Source organism: Giraffa tippelskirchi, chromosome 6 (genome assembly GCF_054371585.1).
Source record: "Giraffa tippelskirchi isolate mGirTip1 chromosome 6, T2T-mGirTip1v1.2.pri, whole genome shotgun sequence".
NCBI lineage: Eukaryota > Metazoa > Chordata > Mammalia > Artiodactyla > Giraffidae > Giraffa > Giraffa tippelskirchi.
This window is the reverse complement of record NC_137280.1, coordinates 58,352,233-58,375,729: the sequence shown is the minus strand read 5'-3', so window position 1 is coordinate 58,375,729 and position 23,497 is coordinate 58,352,233. Positions and strand designations below refer to the sequence as shown.

Below are 23,497 nucleotides of genomic sequence, written 5' to 3'. Positions count from 1 at the left end.
CTTTCTCCTTGAGATCAGGAACAGGGCAAGGAGGTTTCTCTCATCACTTCTCTTCAATCTGGTGCTGGGAGTCCAGCTAAGGTGACAAGGCCAGAAAAGGAAATAAAATGGATGGAGACTGGGAATGAAGAAAAACTTGTCCTTGTTCACAAGTGACAGTTTCCTGTATAGACTATCTCAAAGAATCAACAAGAAAAAAATCTAGCACTACAAAATGATTGTAGCTAGGTTGTAGGATACAAGGTTAAAATACAAAAGTCAATTGCTTTCCTATACACAAACAATGAACAAGTGAAATTTGAAATTAAAAACACACAATACCATTTACATTAGCTAAAATAAATGAAATACTTAGGTATAAGTGTAGCAAAATATGTACAGATCTATATGAGAAAAACTACAAAACCACTGAAATACATCAAAGATCAAAATTAAAAGAGAGATATTCCATGTTCACGTACAGGAAGACTGAACACTGTTAAGATGGACCTTTTTTCTAAGGTGCACTACAGATTCAACACGATTCTAATCAAAAGCACAGCAAGTCACTTTGTGGATACCACAAGCCAAGTTTCAAGTTAACACGGGAGGGAGAAAGGCCTAGAGTAGGCAAGACAATACTGGAGGAGAATAGAGCTGGAGGACAGACACTCAACAGAGTCACCGTCATCAAGACAGCATCCTACCCTCAAAAGAGAAAACCAGCACGACAGACCAGAGAGCCCAGAAACACACCCACACGAACACAGCCAACTGATCTGACATTTCAATAGAGAAAAGACAGTGTTTCCAACAGAGTTACAACAACTGACAAACACCTGGGAAAAAAATGAATCTAGAAAAAGACCTTACCTCTTTTATAAAATTTAACTCAAAATGGATTGTAGACTTAAGTGTAAAATGCAAAACTATAAAATCCCTAAAAGAAAACGGGAAAAAAATCTGGGTGACCTTAGTCTGGCAATGAGTTTTTAAGTACAACATCAAAACCACAGTTCATGGGGAAAGAAAAGTCTATGCTGGACTTCATTAAAACTGGTCCACAAAAGACACTGTTAAGAGATGAGATGCCATAGATGGAAAAGATATTTGCAAAATACCTCTCTAGGACAGGACTGCTATCCAAAATATATGAAAAACTCAAAAAATTCAATAAGAAAGTGAACAACCTGAATAAAAGCAGACCAAAGCCCTTGGCAGACACCTCACCACAGAAGATATACAGATGTCAAATAAACATAGGAATGATGCTTCATAGCACATGCTGTCAGGGAAACGCAAACTGAATCAGCAACCTGACACCAGCACACGCCTGTGAGAATGACTGACATCTACAACCTGAGAACAGCCAGTGCTGGGAGGACGGAGCAGGGAGACGTCACCTGTCACAGCTCCGCTCCGGGAGCGTAAGGCAGCCTGCGCCGGCCCAGGGTTGCTTCACGTGCACCGATGGCCAGAGACCCTCCACCAACACTGCCTCTCTCCAGACAGGTCACAGTGGATACCTGATCTCCCTCATCTTGGGCTGTACCTCCCAACACTCCCCTTTGGTCACCACGTCTGGACATGGGGCGTTCAGTCTCAGCCTCACGTTCTGCCCTCTGAAGGGTCACTTCCTAAAGATGCCTCCCCGCCACGCGTGGAGGGAGCACAGCTTCCTCTCAGTTCTGCGGCTGCTGTTTGTGACTGTGGCCCACATGAAAACTACGTCAGACGTCAGGAATACACCCAAAGAAGAGGAAGTAGATGTCCACCCAAGGACCTTACATGAAAATTCACAGCAGCATGAATTATAGTATCAAAGAAGTGTGCATCAACTGATGAATGGATAAATAAAACAGGGTCTATCCATATGACAGACTATTCAGCCTCAGAAAGGAACAAAGCCTGAGAAACGCCTTGAAAACGTCCTGCTGCGTGCAAGCAGCCAGAAGCCAAGGAGCACACAGCGTGTGACTCATTCACACGAGTGTCCGTGAGACAAAAGGCAGAGGAGCGGGAGCCAGGGGCTGGGAGGGGGTGGGATGTGAGTGCTGATGGACCCGGGGTTCTCTCTGGAGCTAGTTAGTGGGGATGGTTGCACAACTGTATCAATACGCTACAAACAATGAGTTGCACTCTTTAAAAGAGTGAATTTCTGCTCAATGACACTGTAATTGAAAACTAGACTGCCACTCTGTTTTCAAAGCCAGTGAGATGACAAAAGCCAAAACCTAAACTAGGAGGTGGTTGCAAAACATTGTAAACGGACTGCCACAATTTCTCTTTAAAATGGTTAAATTTTATGCTTTGTAAATCTCACTGTAAATTATTATTTCTTTAAAATATGAGGTTCTTTAGGAAAGGCAAGTCTCTGTCCTCAATACTGTCTGTATGCTCCTGGCCTACATCTCTATGCTTCTTACTCCCTGGCTGCGGGAAAGAGTAGTCTGGCTCCAAACCCTTCTCAGGAAGCCAGTTCTTCAGGTACATTTTCTCATAAAATGCGGGAGGGGTTTGGGGGTGGGAACTGTCACCTGGGGTCGCTTCCTCCTCCTTCCACTGGCTTCATCTAAGACAAAAATCTGACTGTTCCACTGCATTAGCACAGCTGGGACAGCAGAACAGGACAGGGCCAGCTGGCCGCCGTGGCCCCTCTCCTCCAGCACATGGAGCTCGTGCAGCTGTCCTGGGCTTCCCACGTGCCCTCCCATCTTTCTGAAAGGCCTGCACCAGCTGTGCCTGGGCAGGGGTAGCAGTCTGGGCCCCATCCCTGCCGTCGCTGGCTCCAGTCCCCGAGCCCCCGGCCAGCCGCCCGCCTGTGGCAGTGGGAGCACGGAACATCGGCTTCCCTGTCAGCCCACGTACTCCTCAACCAGTCTCTGAGGTCAGTCCTGCCATCCTTGGAGCAGAGATGAGAGCGTGGGGGCAAGAACAGATCCAGCTGACGGCTGGAGCCTGCCTTCTTCAAGTCCACGAGCCTGAGGAGCTACATCTCGGCAGGAACATTAATGGTAAAGGGAACGCACTGAAGGAAAACACAATGGACACGTGCTCAGCCTCACAGCCACACAGGGGACTGTGGGCTTGAGCAACAGTGGGGTCACAGCCTTCGCTGTTCATAAAGAGCACATGGGGTTTGGGGGTCGAGTGGCCCTGGGGTGGAGGACACAGGCCCTCGACGTTGCATGTGGAGTCCCTGTACTTTCTGGAAACTGACTAGCGCGGCGCTGTCACAGGTCACTGTTCCCCTGCGTGTCAGGCCTTCTCCTGACTGAACCCTCCATCAGATCCGCCTCCGCCCTGAACCCCCCGCCCAACCCTGACTGCCATTCCCCCCACACACGCCTCTGCCACCTCCTCCCACTCCGGCACTTACCCACCCTGCCCCGTCAGCAGCCTGGGCAAGTCCTGCTCGCCTTCCACCACCCACCCCACCTCATCTGACGGGCTCACCCCCTTCTCCCCCTCGGCTCAGGGCTCCTGTCTGTGCCCTACAGTGAGGGCCCGGGACAGGCACTCGGAGCCCCGGAGGCTGCCAACCTGGCTCTGCTTGTGTCTGAAAGGCTGGCGTCTTTTCATTTTGTTCCTCATGTACCCTATGTCAGGTACTCAACAAACACTCACTGAATAAATAACGAACACAAAGTAAGTGGGATATTTAAGAAAATACAAATCTCTCTTCCATCAAGATAGATACACACCTTGGATGCTGCAAATGGAATTGACCTGAGTGCCAGGGCCCAGCTCGTCCAGACGTAGGGGGCCCGTCAGCTCCCAGGCACCCACGGTCACACCCCCACGGGGTTTCAGAGGCAGGAGGACAGTTCGGCCAACACAGACAATCCGACCTGCCAACAGAAATGCTTTGGATTACTGCAGCTCTAGGTTTGAAACAAGCAAGTTCTCCTGCCAGGAGAGACACGTCCTTTGCCAGCCTTCTGGCAATTGGGGGCCACGGGCGGGGGGGTGGTCAGGGGCACTGGCGTGGGGCACCCGTGTGTCCAGGGACATAGCCTGTGCAGAAAGGGAGCCAGAGCTGTAAACACACACAAACATGAGTTCACATTCGATGCAGAAAGACCAACTTCATGTCACGTAGCTTCAACATTGAAAATACACTGTCCAGGCAGGATCCTACTGTGGTTCCTGGAAAGAGCACTGACGGGTGTAAGCACACAGTCAGGTCTCCGTACCCAGAGGCTCCATATCTGCAGACTCCAGCCAGCTCGGATGCAGACAACCATGGATGGAAAATACTTGGGGAAAGGTCCAGAAAGCAAAATGTGGATTTGCTGCACATCAACCAGTATTTACACAGCCTGACATGGCACGAGGTACATGTTTTACAGGGTTTTCAGGGTAAGAACATGTATGTGGGTCACATGCGAACACCAATGTTCTCTAGATGGGGACTTGGTGCTGTAGAGGGTGGACACTGAAGAATGGACATAAATGCTTGAGCTTTCTGTTTGTTTTACCAAGTGGTGCTCTAGGCAGCAGCTTCAGGTTACTTCTGTACCCATAAAGCGTGACCCCAACAGACCCTCTCCAATGACCCCAGCATCACCCCTGCATGCCAGCACACCACAGGTGGGGTCTGTTCTGTCTAGGCAGCTGTCACAGGGGCCTGGTCTTCAGGGGACTCTGGACCGGGGGACAGAGGCACCTCTGGGTCACACACCAGTGGTGTCAGTAAGAGGAAGGCGTACCCTGGTCTTGGAGAGCGTCCCGGAAGAGGAAGCGATGGGAGGTGGCCTCGCAGAGAGCATCCCAGACCTCCTGGTCCAGCAGGCATGAGGCGGCCACACGCACAGGCACAGTTCTGGGGAGGCCTGAGTCCTCATCCAGCGTCTGCAGAGTAATGTCAGTCACCACCAGCCACATCTCCCTTGGCTCCAGAAGCAAACTGTTGGCCTAGAATTCAAAGACACGGTCAAGGCTATTAACCTGGCAGCTCTTCTTAAATCCAAAATTATTTTTAAAGGCAATAATCTTAGATGATTATTATTAACACTAATATTTCTGATATCATTTCAATAAGTATTTCCACAGATGCAATGGCCTCTGCATATGTGGTCATCAGCACCCCAGACATGGCCAAGCCTGGTGAGCTCCCTGTCACTGTTCTAAGGGCTCTATGGCTGGAGGGAGGCCTGCCCCTCCCTGGCTCCACTCTCCTTGTCCTCTGACCCACAAGAAAGAAGTCACATACTTCCTCCCAATCCCACGTCCACACGGTGAGGATGTGAGTCATCACACTGGCTTCCACGAAGCACACACATTCTTCTCTCCTGTGAGATATGTGTCCCAAGGATGAGGAAGTGTTATGAATGAAATGTTTACACCCCTGGCCCCACGGATGCACATGGTGGATCCTACACTCTAGTGCGATGGTCAGGGACACAGGGCCTTCGGGAGGTGGCTAGGACACAACTACATCACAGTCTTCTGCCATTAGGACTCAGTAGATGCAAATGGAGACAAGGATATGACTGGAAATACCCCTGGGGTCAGCAGGGCAGGGCTATGAGAAGCTGGTTGGCATGAGGGTCAGGGCGTTGCTGGCATGGATGGTGTGCTCAGGCTGAGGATCCCACAAGGCTAGTGGACATGACTGCAAAGAAGGTGACCAGTGAGCTGAATGGAGAAGGCAGTTCACATGGTTGGGAGGTTAATTACGTATAAGAAATTAGAGAAATTTATACTGAGGAAAGTGAGAGCCAGGTTTCTCAGAACTGGATGAGGGAGTTATTAATACAGAAGTGAGGAAATCTAGAGTCAGTTCCATCATTATGGCCTAGAGTTGGACGTACTGGTATAAGATGATAAGTTTTAGGTAGAGACAGATGTAAAGAAAGAATAGATGTGGATAGGAAGGTACGTGTGCATGAGTACACACACATACTTCCTTGTTCCGTCTGCTGAGATGGCCCAGCAGCAGGGAGCCCCCCGAGGACCCAGATCCTGGCTTCTAAATGCCATTCTTCACTAAAATCAACCAGGGCTCCTTAGCAGACAGCTGACTCCAGAGCAGAGGAAACACAGATGAGCTGAAGCATCTTATTGCAGAAAGTAAGGGAGCCCTTGAGGAGTGATGGGGACATGTCCAAAGGACATGGGAGCTGGCTTGAATCTGGAGAGACGTAAGCATTGGAGTAAGTGACAGTTACAGATTACAACCCATGAATAAAAATTCAATCTGCTGGTTCAAGCTGAGATAAATAACTGAATGCATAAATAAATCATGGAAATAAAAGTTCCTAAGTATAGCCAATGCCAACTAATAAATGTAGAAAAATGCTGGAATTAGAAAATTATCATTTAGCCACTATCAGAGTAATAATTCAAGCAAGATTCATATAGATGTTACAATGAATGGGTAGAAGTTTGATAAGAAACAGGATATTAAATCTTAAGCTATCTTCCTACAAAACATTTGTTACACAGTTATTAAGCAATAAGTATGGAATATTTATTAACTTTAGAGTGGAGAAGCCTGGAAAACAGCATCTTAATCAATTGGTATCATATCACAGCACTGAGACAGCTCAACTGTGTGCCGATGATATGAACACGGCATTTTTATGTGGCGTAGATCACAAATCTCTTTGTGATCAGGCAAATCTAAATTGAGGGGCATTCTGTTAAGTAATCAACCTCTTCTTCAAAAATGACAGGGTCATAAAAGATAAGAAAGATGAAGAAACATTCCATCTGAAGGAGACAGAAGGGACAGGACCCCGAGGTCCCACACATGGCCCTGCACTGGACGGAGGAGTTCATCTTAGCAAATGGTCAGTTTCTCAGGAAGGGCAAGGATTTCCACAAACCAGCTGAAGGTGGCAGTGCATCTGAAAAGTCCTTTCCTCTCCACCTCTGGCCCAGCTGCAGGGCTGTGGGCAGGAGCCAGTGAGTGATGGCCACGAGGCTGCTGCTTGTGTCCTGAGAGCACCCTCAGGCTTCACACCTAGGACTTCATGAGAGGCCGCAGCCTCACCTGCACAAGCAGTGCACTTACCACCATGTCAGCACGGACCACGCATAACTGGCATTCAACAATGCTTTTCTGTTTGGGTACTCCACCCATTTCTGAGGGAGCTTATCCTTTGGTAAGCTGTACAACATGTGAAGAGAAAGAGAGACGGATCACCTGTGGTCTCTGATAAATCACTCTGGCATAGAAGCTGCAATGGGTACAGAGGCCGTCCATCTGGAATATATTGAAAACAGTGCGTAAGTGTCCCCAAGCCCACACACACAGCAAAGCAACAGAGACCTGGTACACACAAAGGCAGGCACCACCTGCAGAATTTCTTTTAAGAAGCGGGGAGTCGGTGGCTGGTAAAGTTCCACAATGGGGTCGTCTTCAATTACATCAATCTGTCCCACGTCTGGATGAGCGCTGAGGATGTAACAGAAGCTAGGAGGAGGCAGATGAGTTTTCTCCTGTTTAAAATGAAGACAAAAGTAGAACATGAATGCACTGCTAAAAGACTCAAATGCACTATTAACATAAATTGACTCTTCAACAGAGCCGTCTCTGCTCACAGATGCAGACTAAGTCACTGCAAGGCTCTTTACAGATGGGGTTGTTCCTCTCTGGACCCAGCATGAGAGCTTCTGTGCTCCTGAATTTATCACCAATTCAAGATGTCATTCTAGAAATTCACTCTCCAGATGCACTGAAGACTCCATTCACAAAGTTCTTCCCTGTGAGGCAACTAGAAATGGCATCTCTGACTGGGCCGCTGCTCCAGCTATGGACAAAGCTACTGTGTCTGCCTGTGCCAGAAGTCAGAACCACACAAGCAAGGGGCCAGCTCTCAGCCTGGGGAGCCAAGCCCTGAAGCAGTAGCTGTCAGCCTGCTGGACAGGGTTCAGAGCAGGAGGGACAGACACGTTTCCTCAATTTTGCTACCTGTGGGCAACTAGCTACCATACACAATGTGAGGAGGAAGGAGAGGGAGACCTTGAGCTGAGCTGAGCTAGCGGTTGGACTGATGCCCACGGATTCCATGCACTGAGTCTCTGCTCTAACTGGTGACTCAGTGGTGGTTCTACTACTGACTGGAAGGAGGCAGGGAAACCACCTGCTTCTTGTTGGGTGCGAGGCTGAGACCCTCAGTGTGCAGTGGCCCATGACGATGGGGGTGGAGAGAGGTCACCATAAAGGAACCTCCAGAAGCACGCATGTGGCACGGTAGAAAAGGTAGCCAGGCTCCGGCCTATAGGTGAGGCAGCAGTGCGACCTCTGTCCTGGCTTGCACTCACTGGATCCAGGCTTCTCAGGGGGTGCACTCTGTGTGTGTGGGGGTGCCTCAATGCCAAGCTAACTCACAGGGCTCCTTGGGGGTTGCACTGTGTGTGTGAGGTGCCTCAATGCCAGGCTAACCTCACAGGGTTTCTCAGGAGGTGCACTGTTGTGGCGGGGTGGTGCCTCAATGCTAGGCTTACCCTGAAGGCTGTACCAGGGCCTGTTGCTTTCAGAGCTGCCCGTGGAGGCCACATGGTGTCAATCAAACTAAAAAGCTCAGCCATCCTGGAGAAAGAAGAGATGCTGGTCAGTGAGCCGGTCACATGCAGGTTGAACGCCAAGAAGCCAACATTCAGAATAAGCGATGAAGTCAGGGGCACACAGACAGACAGACCTTGCAACCTGGAATGTGTAAGCACAGGAAAGAGACTGCTCACTAAATTATCATGCATTTGATGTGTCTGGAGAAAACTCTTAATTCAAAAAGACACATCCACCCCAAATCTCATAGCAGCACTATTCACAACAGCCAGGACATGGAAGCAACCTGAATGTCCATCGACAGAGGGGTGGATAAGGAAGACGTGGTGCGTATATATAATGGAAAGCTACTCAGCCACGAGAAAGAACAAAACAATGCCATTTGCAGTAACATGGATGGATCCAGAAATTATACTAAGTGAAGGAAGTCAGAAACAGAAAGACAAATATCATATGATATCACTTATATGTGGAATCTTAAGAAAATGATACAAATGAACTTATTTACAGAACAGAAATAAACTCACAGATGTAAGAAACAAACTGATGGTTACCAGACAGGAAAGGGAGTGGGGTTGGGATATATTAGGACTTTGGGATTAACAGATACACATCACTATATATAAACAGATAAACAATAAGAACCTACTGTACAGGATAGGAAATATATACACAATATATTATCATAATCGATAATTGAAAAGAAACTGAAAAAGAATATATATATATGTGTATATATATAACTGAATCACTTTGCTATCCATCTGAAACCATGTAAATCAACTATACCTCAATCAAAAAAATATACAAAAAAAAATACAAAATTATGATGCATCTGCATAATGAAATATGATACAGCTTTTGAAATGTTTACACAGAAAGTATTTATGGACATGAAAAGATATTCATGATAGCTTGCTAAGTGAAAAGCAGGCAACAAATTATAATGTCTCTCTCTGAAAGAGTAAAAAAATGTTTTTAGTGGTTATCTGAGTAGAACTTAAAGGTGACATTTATTTTCTTCCTTTGGTTTAAGTGTTTCCTGTATTTTTCAAAAACAGATATGTGTTACTCACAGAACAAGAAAAATTATCAATATTATCTAAAATAAAGAATATAGTCAGACACAAAAAGACAAATAGTGTGTGATTCCATTTATATGAGGTCCCCAACCAGACCAATTCACAGACAGAAGGTAGAAGGTGGCTGTCAGGGGCTGGGGAGCCAGCGGTTCAGGGGACAGAGCTTCACTTCACAAGGGTGACAAGTTCTGGGACATGCTGGTGTGATGGCTGCAGAGCACCGCGAATGTCCTTCCTGCTACCTAAAAACTGTTAAGATGGAAACTTTTATATTATGTACATTTTACCACAGTTTTAAAAATGCCGTTTTAGTTTAAAAAAGTATATATCTCAAAGGCTTCTTAGATTTTGCCTTAATTTTCAACAGTGCTAATAGATAATAATGTTGTTTACTTTTTTAAAAGCTTGTGGCCTGAACAATTAATATTACATATTCTTATTTTTCTCAACATTTAATAGCAAGTACTATTTTAAGTGCTTAGGATCCAGCAGTCAAACTCAGACTTGAGAATGAAGGTCTGGGCATCACAGAGAACGAGACTCAAAGCTTCCCTGCTGTCTTCTGGCCCCTCACATGGATCACAGCAGAAACGTGGCACACAGGGCGTGGTCTACAGCCAACACCAAGACTCTGGGTCCAAATCAAGAACAAAAGCGGTAAGCGCATGGGGACACACTGGTGAAAAGTCACTCTCCCCTTCTCCTGGCAGCGGCCGTTTGTGTAGGTGACCGGACAGAGCTGGGTGACTGACCAGGGCCAGCTGAGGTTGAGAGGCGGCCACTGGACGTGGGGGGCCCACTGGAAGCTGGGGGCAGGTGGGCCCGCTGCGCCTGTCTGTCTGCCCACTTCTGCCCCTCCTCCTCCCACACAGCTCCCTGAGGGATGGGTGCCAGAGTGCTAGCCCAGTCAAGGCTTGGAGACTCGGTGAGGGAGTAACCAGACACAACCGCAGAGAACCCTGCATAAACAGAGTCATGTGGTGCCTGGTGTGTTCAGCTTGGCTTCTGGCACTCAGCACAGTGGCCTCGAGATCCACCCAGGCTGCAGTGGCACCAGCAGCTCGTTGCTTTTACTGCTGAACGCTGTCCATGGTATGGATGTGACACAGCTTGTTTACCATTCACCTCTGAGGGACATGGGTTTTTTTTTTCCCAGCTTGGGGCTATTAAAAATACTTGGCATAGAATTTTATGGGAATGCTGATGTTCTTTTCTCCAGATAAATGCCCAGGGGTGCATCTGCTTGGGTAAGTATGTTCAGTTTTTAAAGGGACTGCCAACTCTGTTCCTGTAGGGGACCACACCACCTTACAGCCCTACCAGCAACATATGAGAGACAATTTCTTCACATCCTCACTAGCATCCAAGGTTGTCACTGTTTCTCTGTTTGTTCTGATAGGAGTGCGGTAATATTCACCTCGGTCATGCTGTGCTTCTACCTAAGGACAGTGATGTTAAACATCCTTCCAGGTGTTTATCTGCCACGTGATGTCCTCTTTGGAAATGTCTCTTCATGGCCTTCACCCATTTTCTAACTGGACTGAGTGTGTGTATGTTTACTGCTAAGTCTTGAGATTTCATTATATAGTCTAAGATATAAGATTTACAAATATTTTCCCATGGTCTGTAGCTTATCTTTTCATTCTCTTAACACAATCTTTTGCAGAGCAAAAGATTTTCATTTTGATAAAGTCCAACTTACTGATTTTTTTCCTTTCATGGATCACACTTTTGGTGTCTATCTCAGAACTCTTTTCTTAGTAGGTTCCAATGGTTTTCTACTAAAAACTTTATAGTTTTATGTGTTATATTTAAACCTAAGGTATTTTGTGAGGTATGAGATTGAGGTTGAGATTAATTTTTTGCCCATCCATGGGCAGTGAGCTGAGACCATCCTTCCTCCACTGAGTGGCTTTATTTGCACTCGGTCAGGAGTCGCTTGGCTGTAATCCCATAGCCCTTTATAGGTTCTCTCCACTGACTAGTCATGCCCCCACCAACGCAACAGTTTCTTGTAGCCATTTAATAAGTTTCGAAATTGGGTACCATTCCTCCCACTCTATCCCTTTTCAAAGTTGTTTTATCTATTCTGGTTCCTCTGTATTTCCAAATAAAGTTTGGAATAGGCCTAGATACATCTACATATTTTTTTGTTGGAACTTTAATGGACATTGTGTCAAGCCAATCCACTCTTCTGGGGAGAAGTAGCATCTTTACGATGTTGAGTCTTCCAATCCATGAACGTGGCACACGTTTATTTAGATGTCCACTGATTCCTTTACTGTTTTGTAGTTTGCAGCATACAACTCCTGACATATTTGATTAGGGTTATGCCTAAATACTCCTTTTTCAGCAACTGAAAATATTGTATTTTAAACTTTGGTTTTGAAGGGTTCACTGGAAATGTGACTGACTTTTGAATGTTAATCTCGTATGTTGGGACTCTGCTAAACTGACTTACTCATTTTAGGAAACTTTCTGTCTTTTGCAGATTCTTTGGGATTTCTGACATAGACCATCGTGTCATCTCAGTTTTATTTCTTCCTTTCTGATTCTTTTGCTTTGCCTTGCCTCACTGTGCTAGTCAGTCTGTTTAGTACTTTTAAAGCACTCGATCAGAAACTAACATTTAACTTCCACTTGTATATATATAATCTAATGTCTAACTTCCACTTTTAAACACTCTGATATGAAAAAACCCTGAGAGGCCATCAAGGACAGCGAACATGACCAGGAGCACATGGAGAGTGCCAGGTGTGATGTCAGCAACGGGACACTGGCGAAGCTGGATGAAGGTCCAAGTCACTACCCTGTTTCCTCAACTGCAGACAAGTTCTCTCATTCCTTTCCTCTTTCTCCCTGCCCCCACCACATAATGAAACTACTCAGAGAAAGGCTGGGCAAGAACAACAAAAACTACAAATCCAGGTGAACTTGTGGAGGAAAAGCAAACACGCCCCTTGCCATTGTGCATGTCTGTCTGAAGCTAAACCCCGGGTTTTACCAACTGGACTGGCCATTTTAGTGAGTGAAAAAAGTGGTACAATACCACTAACTGTTGTATTCATGTCACAGAGCATCCGGCCGCCATGAGAAGGGCTGAAGCACTGACATGTGATGTGACCTGGATGGACCTGAAAACGTGCTGCGCAAAGGAAGGAGCTGGAATGGTTCCTCACTACCACGTGTTCAGTACATGCAAACTCACAGGGGCAACACGGATGGACCTGAAAACGTGCCGCTCAATGGAAGGAGCCAGAATGGTTCCTCGCTACCACGTGTTCAGTTCATGCAAACTCACAGGGACAACCCGGATGGACCTCGAAAATCTGCTGTGCAATGGAAGGGGCCAGAATGGTTCCTCGCTACCACGTGTTCAATTCGTGCAAACTCACAGGGGCAACATGGATGGACCTGAAAACGTGCTGCGCAATGGAAGGGGCCAGAATGGTTCCTCGCTATCACATGTTCAGTATGTGCAAACTCACAGGGGCAACCCGGTTGGACCTGAAAACGTGCCGCTCAATGGAAGGAGCCAGAATGGTTCCTCACTACCACGTGTTAAGTTCGTGCAAACTCACAGGGACAGACAGCAGATAACAGCTGCCAGGGGATGCTGACAGCAGTGGGGGTGGGGGAAGGGAGTGACTGCCTATGGGGATGTGTCTCTTTGGGGGAAATTCCTGAATTAGAAATCAACTGTATTAGAAATCAGCTGTTCCTGAATTAGACAGTGATGGCATCAAGTCAGGCACTCTGACTGCAGAGACCATACTCTGCTAAGAACACCCCACAAACACCTCACAGGTGTGGGGATTACTAAACATGTTCCAAGGTTAATTCAATGCATTTCAAGATGATATTCTTCAAACTGTAGATAGAGAAACTGAAAAAAGAAAATTAAGTGCTCAGAGGGTAGACTGACAAGGTTAAACAAAGCCACAAACAGACATTCCAGACAAGACAGCGGTGCTGCAAGACAGAGGAGCTGGTTTCCTCAGAAGCTAGTGACAGGAAGAGAAATCCAGCGAAGCTGGGAAAGAATCAGGGTACACAATCTCAATACAGAGGTGGTGATGTGGCAACAGAACAGAATTTGTGGTAACCATTTCATGATGTATAAAAATATCAAATCACTATGTTGTACACTTGAAACTAATATAATATCGTATGTTAATTATAACTCAGTAAAATTTTTAAGTTTAAAAAAAATAAATGCATACACATCTGAAATTAAGCCTTTTTTACTATTCCTTTGCAACTTCACTTAAATTCATTATATAACCATGTAAGATAAATTTATAATTTTGGAATACCTCACATTTTGCAGGATATCTGCTAGTTATATTTTAAAAATGTCCTTCCTAATCTTAATTCTTTCTTCAAGATCTAGGATATAAAAATATTAACTAGAGCTTCCCTGGTGGTCCAGTGGTTAAGAATCCACCTTGCTAAATCTCTTCCAACTCATTTGTTATAGTTTTAATTCTTTATAAAGGCTACATGATATTCCACGATGTGGTGTATCAAAATTAATTCAGTATTTTCTCTGTTGATAAGCATTCATTAAAAAAATGTCTTTATTGACACGTTGGTGGCATTTACAAGGGAACAGAGTGAAATTTACATGCTCATTTTTATATTTTTAAGTTGGAAGTGTAGCATTCAAACTAGTGAACAAATGTTAAACACGAGTTTACTTTCATAAACAAAGCTATAATAATTCTTAAAAAAAAAAAAAAGAATCCACCTTGCAATGCAGGGGACACAGGTTCCAGCCCTGGTCCGGGAGAACGCCACAGGCCACGGAGGAACTAAGCCCGTGTGCACAACCACAGAGCCCATGTGCTCTAGTGCCCGTTCGCCACAACAAGAGAAGTCACAATAATGAGAAGTCTGAGCGCCGCGATGACAAGTAGTCCTCACTTGCTGTAACAGGGGAAAGCCCCACACAGCAACAAAGGCCTAGGACAGCCAAAACACTAACTAAATAAATAACTGGCACAACTTTGGTGATTGAAGTAAAGTCTGATGCTATAAAGAGCAATATTGCACAGGAACCTGGAATGTTAGGTCCATGGATCAAGGCAAATTGGAAGTGGTCAAACAGAAGATGGAAAGAGTGAACACTGACATTTTGGGAATCAGCAAACTAAAATGGACTGGAATGGGTGAATTTAACTCAGATGACTATTGTATCTACTACTGTGGGCAAGAATTCCTTAAAAGAAATGAAGTAGCCATCACAGTCAACAAGAGTCCAAAATGCAGTACTTGGATGTAATCGCAAAAATGACAGAATGATCTCTGGTCATTTCCAAGGCAAACCATTCAATATCACAGTAATCCAAGTCTATGCCCTGACCAGTAATGCTGAAGAAGCTGAAGTTGAATGGTTCTACGAAGACCTACAAGACCTTCTGGAACTAACACCCAAAAAAGATGTCCTTTTCATTATAGGAGACTGGAATGCCAAAGTAGGAAGTTAAGAGATACCTGGAGTAACAGGCAAATTTCACCTTGGAGTACAGAATGAAGCAAGGGAAAGGCTAACAGAGTTTTGCCAAGAGAATGTACTGGTCATAGCAAACACCCTCTTCCAACAGCACAAGAGAAGACTCTACACATAGAAATCACCAGATGTTCAATACCGAAATCAGACTGATGATATTCTTTGCAGCCAAAGATGGAGAAGCTCTATACAGTCAGCAAAAATAAGACCAGGAGCTGACTGTGGCTCAGATCATGAACTCCTTTACTGCCAAATTCAGACTTAAGTTGAAGAAAGTAAGGAAAACCCCTAGACTATTCGGGTATGACCTAATAAATCAAATCCCTTATGATTATACAGTGGAAGAGACAAATAGACTCAAGGGATTATATCTGATAGACAGTGACTGAAGAACTATGGATGGAGGTTCGTGACATTGTACAGGAGGCAGTGATTAAGACCATCCCCAAGAAAAAGAAATGCAAAAAGGCAAAATGGTTGCCTGCTGCTGCTGCTAAGTCGCTTCAGTCGTGTCCCACTCTGTGTGACCCCATAGATGGCAGCCCACCAGGCTCTGCGGTCCCTGGGATTCTCCACGCAAGAACACTGGAGCACATTGCCATTTCCTTCCCCAATGCATGAAAGTGAAAAGTGAAAGTGAAGTTGCTCAGTCATGTCCAACTCCTCGCAACCCCATGCACTGCAGCCTACTAGGCTCCCCTGTCCATGGGATTTTCCAGGCAAGAGTACTGGAGTGAGTTGGCATCGCCTTCTCCAAAATGGTTGCCTGAGGAGGCCTTAAAAATAGCTGAGAAAAGAAAAGATGCAAAGGGCAAAGGAGAAAACGAAAGATATACCCATTTGAATGCAGAGTTCCAAAGAACAGCAAGGAGAGATAAGAAAGCCTTCCTCAGTGATCAATGCAAAGAAATAGAAGAAAACAATAGAATGGGAAAGACTAGAGATCTCTTCAAGAAAATTAGAGATACCAAGGGAACATTTCATGCAAAGATGGGCACAATAAAGGACAGAAATGGTATGGACCTAACAGAAGCAGAAGATATTAAGAAGAGATGGCAAGAATACACAGAAGAACTATACAAAAAAGATCTTCATGACCCAGATAATCACGATGGTGTGATCACTCACCTAGAGCCAGACATCCTGGAATGTAAAGTCAAGTGGGCCTTAGGAAGCATCACTACGAACAAAGCTAGTGGAGGTGACGGAATTCCAGTTGAGCTATTTCAAATCCTAAAAGATAATGCTGTGAAACTGCTGCACTCAATATGTCAGCAAATTTGGAAAACTCAGCAGTGGCCACAGGACTAAAAAAGGTCAGTTTTCATTCCAATCCCAAAGAAAGGCAACGTCAAAGCATGTTCAAACTACCACACAGTTGCACTCATCTCACACGCTGGTAAAGTAATGCTCAAAATTCTCCAAGCCAAGCTTCAGCAATATGTGAACAGTGAACTTCCAGATGTTCAAGCTGGATTTAGAAAAGGCAGAGGAATCAGAGATCAAATTGCCAACATCCACTAGATCATCACAAAAGCAAAAGAGTTCCAGAAAAACATCTACGTCTGCTTTACTGACTACACCAAAGTCTTTGACTGTGTGGATCACAACAAACTGTGGAAAATTCTGAAAGAGATGGGAATACCAGACCACCTAACCTGCCTCCTGAGAAATCTGTATGCAGGTCAAAAAATGACAGTCAGAACTGGACATGGAACAACAGACTGGTTCCAAATTGGGAAAGGAGTATGTCAAGGCTATATATTGTCACCCTGCTTATTTAACGTATATGCAGAGTACATCGTGAGAAATGCCGGGCTGAATGAAGCACAAGCTGGAATCAAGATTGCCGGGAGAAATATCAATAACCTCAGATATGCAGATGACACCATCCTTATGGCAGAAAGCAAAGAAGAACTGAAGAGTCTCTTGAAAGTGAAAGAGAAGAGTGAAAAATCTGGCTTAAAACTCAACATTAAACAGAATCCAACAACATATTAAAAAGATCATACATCATGACCAAGTGGGCTTTATCCCAGGAATGCAAGGATTCTTTAATATCTGCAAATCAAGCAATGTAATACACCACATTAACAAATTGAAAGATAAAAACCATATGATTATCTCAATAGATGCAGAAAAAGCCTTTGACAAAATTCAACATCCATTTATGATAAAAACCCTCCAGAAAGCAGGAATAGAAGGAACATACCTCAACATAATAAAAGCTATATATGACAAACCCACAGCAAACATTATCCTCAATGGTGAAAAATTGAAAGCATTTCCCCTAATGTCAGGAACAAGGCAAGGGTGCCCATTCTCACCACTACTATTCAACATAGTTTTGGAAGTTTTGGCCACAGCAATCAGAGCAGAAAAAGAAATAAAAGGAATCCAGATAGGAAAAGAAGAAGTAAAACTCTCACTGTTTGCAGATGACATGATCCTCTACATAGAAAACTTTAAAGATTCTACCAGAAAATTACTAGAGCTAATCAATGAATATAGTAAAGTTGCAGGATATAAAATTAACACACAGAAAACCCTTGCATTCCTATATACAAACAATGAGAAGACAGAAAGCGAAATTAAGGAAACAATACCAATCACCATTGCAACAAAAAGAATAAAATACTTAGGAATACATCTACCTAAAGAAACAAAAGACCTATATATAGAAAACTATAAAACACTGATGAAAGAAATCAAAGAGGACACAAATAGATGGAGAAATATACTGTGTTCATGGATCGGAAGAATCAATATAGTGAAAATGAGTATACTACCCAAAGCAATCTATAGATTCAATGCAATCCCTATCAAGCTACCAATGGTATTTTTCACAGAACTAGAACAAATAATTTCACAATTTGTATGGAAATATAAAAACCTCGAATAGCCAAAGTAATCTTGAGAAAGAAGAATGGAACTGGAGGAGTCAACCTGCCTGACTTCAGGCTCTACTACAAAGCCACAGTCATCAAGACAGTATGGTACTGGCACAAAGACAGACATATAGATCAATGGAACAAAATAGAAAGCCCAGAGATAAATCCATGCACCTATAAACACCTTATCTTCGACAAAGGAGGCAAGAATATATAAAGGAGAAAAGACAATCTCTTTAACAAGTGGTGCTGGGAAAACTGGTCAACCACTTGTAAAAGAATGAAACTAGAACACTTTCTAACACCATACACAAAAATAAACTCAAAATGGATTAAAGATCTAAATGTAAGACCAGAAACTATAAAACTCCTAGAGGAAAACATAGGCAAAACACTCTCCAACATAAATCACAGCAGGATCCTCCATGACCCATCTCCCAGAATATTGGAAATAAAAGCAAAAATAAACAAATGGGACCTAATTAAAATTAAAAGCTTTTGCACAACAAAGGAAACTATAAGCTAGGTGAAAAGACAGACTTCAGAATGGGAGAAAATAGCAAACGAAGCAACGGACAAAGAATTAATCTCAAAAATATACAAGCAACTCCTGCAGCTGAATTCCAGAAAAATAAATGACCCAATCAAAAAATGGGCCAAAGAACTAAACCGACATTTCTCCAAAGAAGACATACAGATGGCTAACAAACACATGAAAAGATGCTCAACATCATTCATTATCAGAGAAATGCAAATCAAAACCACAATGAGGTACCATTTCACGCCAGTCAGAATGGCTGCTACCCAAAAGTCTACAAGCAATAAATGCTGGAGAGGGTGTGGAGAAAAGGGAACCCTCTTACACTGTTGGTGGGAATGCAAACTAGTACAGCCACTATAGAGAACAGTGTGGAGATTCCTTAAAAAATTGGAAATAGAACTGCTATATGACCCAGCAATCCCACTGCTGGGCATACACACTGAGGAAACCAGAATTGAAAGAGACACGTGTACCCCAGTGTTCATCGCAGCACTGTTTATAATAGCCAGGACATGGAAGCAACCTAGATGTCCATCAGCAGACGAATGGATAAGGAAGCTGTGGAATATTAGTCAGCCATTAAAAAGAATACATTTGAATCAGTTCTACTGAGATGGATGAAACTGGAGCCCATTATACAGAGTGAAGTAAGTCAGAAAGAAAAACACCAAGACAGTATACTAATGCATATATATGGAATTTGAAAAATGGTAACGATAACCCTATATGCGATACAGAAAAAGAGACACAGATACATAGAACAGTCTTATGGACTCTGTGGGAGAAGGTGAGGGTGGGACGATCTGAGAGAATAGCATTGAAACATGTTTATTATCATATGTGAAACAGAATGCCAGTCCAGGGTCGATGCATGAAACAAGTGCTCAGGGCTGGTGCAATGGAATGACCAGAGGGATGGGATGGGGAGGGAGGTGGGAGGGGGGTTCAGGACGGGGAACACATGCAAACCCATGGCTGATTCATGTCAATGTATGGCAAAAACCACTACAATATTGTAAAGTAATTAGCCTCCAACTAAAATAATTAAATTAATAAAAATAAATAAATAAATAAACTGATATAGTCACTATGGAAAAAAAAGACACTCAACATTCAGAAAACGAAGATCATGGCATCTGGTCCCATCACTTCATGGCAAGTAGATGGGGAAACAACGGAAACGGTGACAGACTGTATTTTTGGGGGCTCCAAAATCACTGCAGATGGTGACTGCAGCCATGAAATTAAAAGACGGTTGCTCCTTGGAAGAAAAGTTATGACTAACCTAGACAGCATATTAAAAAGCAGAGACATTACTTTGACAACAAAGGTCCATCTAGTCAAAGCTATGGTTTTTCCAGTAGTCATGTATGGATGTGAGAGTTGGACTATAAAGAAAGCTGAGTGCTGAAGAATTGATGGTTTTGAACTATGGTGTTGGAGAAGACTCTTGAGAGTCTTGAACTTGAGAGTCCTTTGAACTGCAAGGAGATCCAACCAGTTAATCCTAAAGGAAATCAGTCCTGAATATTCATTGGAAGGACTGATGTTGAAGCTGAAATTCCAAGACTTTGGCCACCTGATTAGAAGAACTGACTCACTGGGAAAGACCCTGATGCTGGGAAAGAGTGAAGGCAGGAGGAAAAGGGGACAGCAGAAGATGAAATGGTTGGATGGCATCAGAGACTTGATGGACATGAGTTTGAGTAAGCTCCAGGAGTTGGTGATGGACAGGGAGGTGTACTGCAATCCATGGGGTCGCAAAGAATCAGACACAACTGAGCAACTGAACTGAACTGAACTGGGGACAAGTTTGTATAAAATAAGTACTTTGCGCATTTCTGTTCTACCTGGGCAGGAACTGCCACACACACACATACACACACACACAAACACTCTCAGTGAGAGAAGTAAGGAATTCTTGCTGCAAGCTGCTGCTGCCCAGAACCGCAGACAGTTCTCAGTTCTCAGACTGGTCTCAGGGCCCAGGAGGTCTTTATCACTTCAACAGTGTCACATGACCTACTTACCAGTGTGGAGGCAGGAACACCCACATTCCACACAAAATCTATCAGCCCAGATTTTCTGATAGATACATACACTTTTTATCCAACATTACCAGTGTTCTCTCATATTTGAAACAAGCTAGCCTCCTCACAATCTACTCTGTCACCATGAATTCACATACCACGTAGCTGCCCTCCATAGACTCCCCCAAAGACCCTCTGCTCTCCTGTGGGGATGGTCTTCGTGGGCACAGGCAGCAAATCAACACAACCCTCTGCCAAGTGACTGGGCTCTGAGGACACACATAAAATGGTAAAACTATAAAGAAGACAGCAGAGGAAATCAGGACTGCAGAGATCTTGGGGCATGGGGTGGCGCCTGGATGCCCAGCACGCTTTGTTCTTTGAATTGGTGCTGGCATCCTGGGTAGCCCTACAGTTGTTCACTCTACTCTGCACTGAGGAACTGCTCTCATGTCTGTCACATTTCCCCATAAACAAGGCTAAGTGAAAAGATCAGTGAAGGTGACACAGGGCACACACACGTGTCTGTTACTAGCAGTGGCAGAAACTGGAAAGGACACCCTTGGAGACAACAAAGAGAAAAGCAACCATCCTTCTTTGTTGATAGACAAGTTTGCATTCATGGAGAAAGATGTGGAGTAAATGCCCAGCAGAAAGGAGATGTTTAAATTTCCTTTTCTCTGTGTATTAACAACCAGTGACAGCGGCAGCTGTACCATGATCTCCCACAGATAATCCTGAGAGGCCTGGTCTGACGCTTCTCCAACATGTGGTCCAGCCCCAGGGCGCCCTTGGGACCACTCTCTCCACTGTCAGTGATTCCAGGGAGAGGAGCAAAGTCTCTGGTTTAAAAAGAATAGTAATGAAAATGACTATACTATAATGAAAAATAGTAATGAAAATGTCCAGTTCTTAAAAGTCATATTTTCATTAATAAGTATCTAAGTAAACAGGAAAAAAAAATGTTGAACTAAACCTGAGGCATTCAGTGCAATTATTTAGTATGGATCTGATGCTGCTCCTGTCATTCAAGATAACTCCAGCAGAGATGGCTCACCGCTGCTGTTTAACAAAAACAATGGAAAACACCAAGAATCTAAATTTACATCACTCCTGACAAGAAATGGTCAGACTTCTGATCTGAGGGCCAGGGATTGCAACTATAAAGCAAATGAGAAATTTACAGAAGTGAATTCCCCTGGAACTGGCAGTAACTACACGTAGGCTGGAGCACCAGAGATGCAGGCACTGGCCTCTGGAGGACCGGGCTCCAGGCCCACCCTTGACCTGCAGCCAAGTTATTACTTAGTCTCAGGAGCTTCCGGGTCTTTACTTAAAAACACAGTAACATGACCTAATTTGCCAGCGGGCTGGAGACTTGAAGGGAAAGAATGAAGGACCACGGTGACAGGGACACTTCTTCTCTCTCCACTTCCACGTCCTATATGAACAGACAGGCATTTCACTGCAAACAAAAGGATTTGAGTGAATTCTACCTAAAATTATAATCTGTAAGATTCTCCAAATTTGAGAAGGCACTTAATAAAAGCAAAATCAAGCATTTGTGTTTCATATTTGAGATGAACAAGGAACATCCCACCAAGCTTCTGGATCACATGGCCCAGTGCCCCCACGATAAGGCCTACTGCCACAAGCTATTTATTATGCTGAGAGAGGAAGAGAAAGAACCATATATATACATTTTTAATACTTAGTTTTGTTTATTTATTTGGCTGTGCCAAATCTTAGTTGCAGCATGTGGGATCTAGTTCCCTGACCAGAGATGGAACCCAGAACCCTTGCCTTAGGAGTCTTAGCCACTGGACCACCAGGGAAGTCTCAAGAAAGAACCATGTTGATATGTGAAATGTCCAGAACAAAAGTCAGTCCTCAGTGATCACTTCCCAATCACGTAGCCCTAGGAGCTGGGTGGGGGCCATGGTGGCCCAACCCACCACCTCCCAGTTCTAAACATAAGAGCTCTGTGCAGATTTGTTATTAACACAGAGCTTGCTATTTGGACTTCTATTTTTCAAAAGTCTGAAAGCTTAAAAACCACTGGTCCCCTACTGGTAGCTCATTAGGATTTTTTGTGAGATGAGTGTGGGGAGAAGGGGAGTACTGAGATTTGTAAGAGAAGGAATGAATGAAAGAGCAAAAAAATCCTGTCCACTGGCTAAATTCTAGACTTACTGTGCTGCAGGTAAATTCACTGGATAAATTACTAACCAGGGTTAGGCAGCAGATGTTTTTATGTTTCTGAATCAGCTGATCTTCCTTTTGGTCTCTTGGGTTCCTGTTTTAGCTAAATCTCTCTGTACTTTTAACTCCACTGGTTTCATTACTCCTCTCGCCCATTGTTATTATTAACAAGGCCAGCTTGATTTACGTTCTATCCTGGAAAAAAATAAAAACACTTCCAACCTCTAGTTATGATTTTTCTAAATTACTCATTGTACTCTTCCCATTTTGTTTGCAAAAACAAGAAAAGAAAGAGTTAGATTAATGCTGACCAGAGTTCTACTTTTTAGTTAATTGGAAAAGAGAAAAAAGTAGGAGGAGCAGGGGCAGAACCACTACTATGGTGCTTTCAGGTGTGCAGAACCACTTCTGTGTGTGAGCTCATGAAATCACAACCACCTGGGAAGGCAAGTGCTACCTGTCCTGCCTGATGCCTGAGGGGTCAGCCCCCAGCGCACTGACCGACGCTTGAGATGAGACTCATAGACAGTGGTTTGGAGCCCTGCTCTCCCCTCTACTGCCTCTACTCAGTGACCAGCGTCACTCCCGAAGGTTTCATTTTGCTAGGCAAGCCCCTTGCATCAGTCAGGCTGACACTGCCAAAATGACCCCAGTGAACTGGGTTCGACTGTGTCCCTCAAGTCATTGGGGGGAAGAGGGTGGAGCAAGAGGGGATGTCTGAGCCACTTCTGAGATTGCTACT

The 23,497-nt window shown here is 44.3% G+C and overlaps 1 protein-coding gene across 7 annotated transcripts in view; it reads right to left on the bottom strand.

Moving 5' to 3' along the window:
- The window catches only part of SPIDR (scaffold protein involved in DNA repair), a 274,921-nt gene that overhangs the window by 13,073 nt on the left and 238,351 nt on the right, over window positions 1-23,497 (bottom strand). For 4 of the 7 annotated variants that reach the window (XM_081498007.1, XM_081498008.1, XM_081498009.1 and 1 more), the window contains 5 exons: window positions 8,437-8,521; window positions 7,285-7,428; window positions 7,133-7,192; window positions 4,692-4,896; window positions 3,684-3,830 (listed from right to left, as the gene is read on the bottom strand). In XM_081498007.1, the coding sequence (XP_081354133.1) occupies window positions 3,684-3,830; window positions 4,692-4,896; window positions 7,133-7,192; window positions 7,285-7,428; window positions 8,437-8,521 (641 nt within the window). Of the gene's footprint in view, window positions 1-3,683; window positions 3,831-4,691; window positions 4,897-7,132; window positions 7,193-7,284; window positions 7,429-8,436; window positions 8,639-23,497 lie in introns of all 7 variants that reach the window. The other 3 variants (XM_081498011.1, XM_081498004.1, XM_081498005.1) reach the window with 1 other exon arrangement.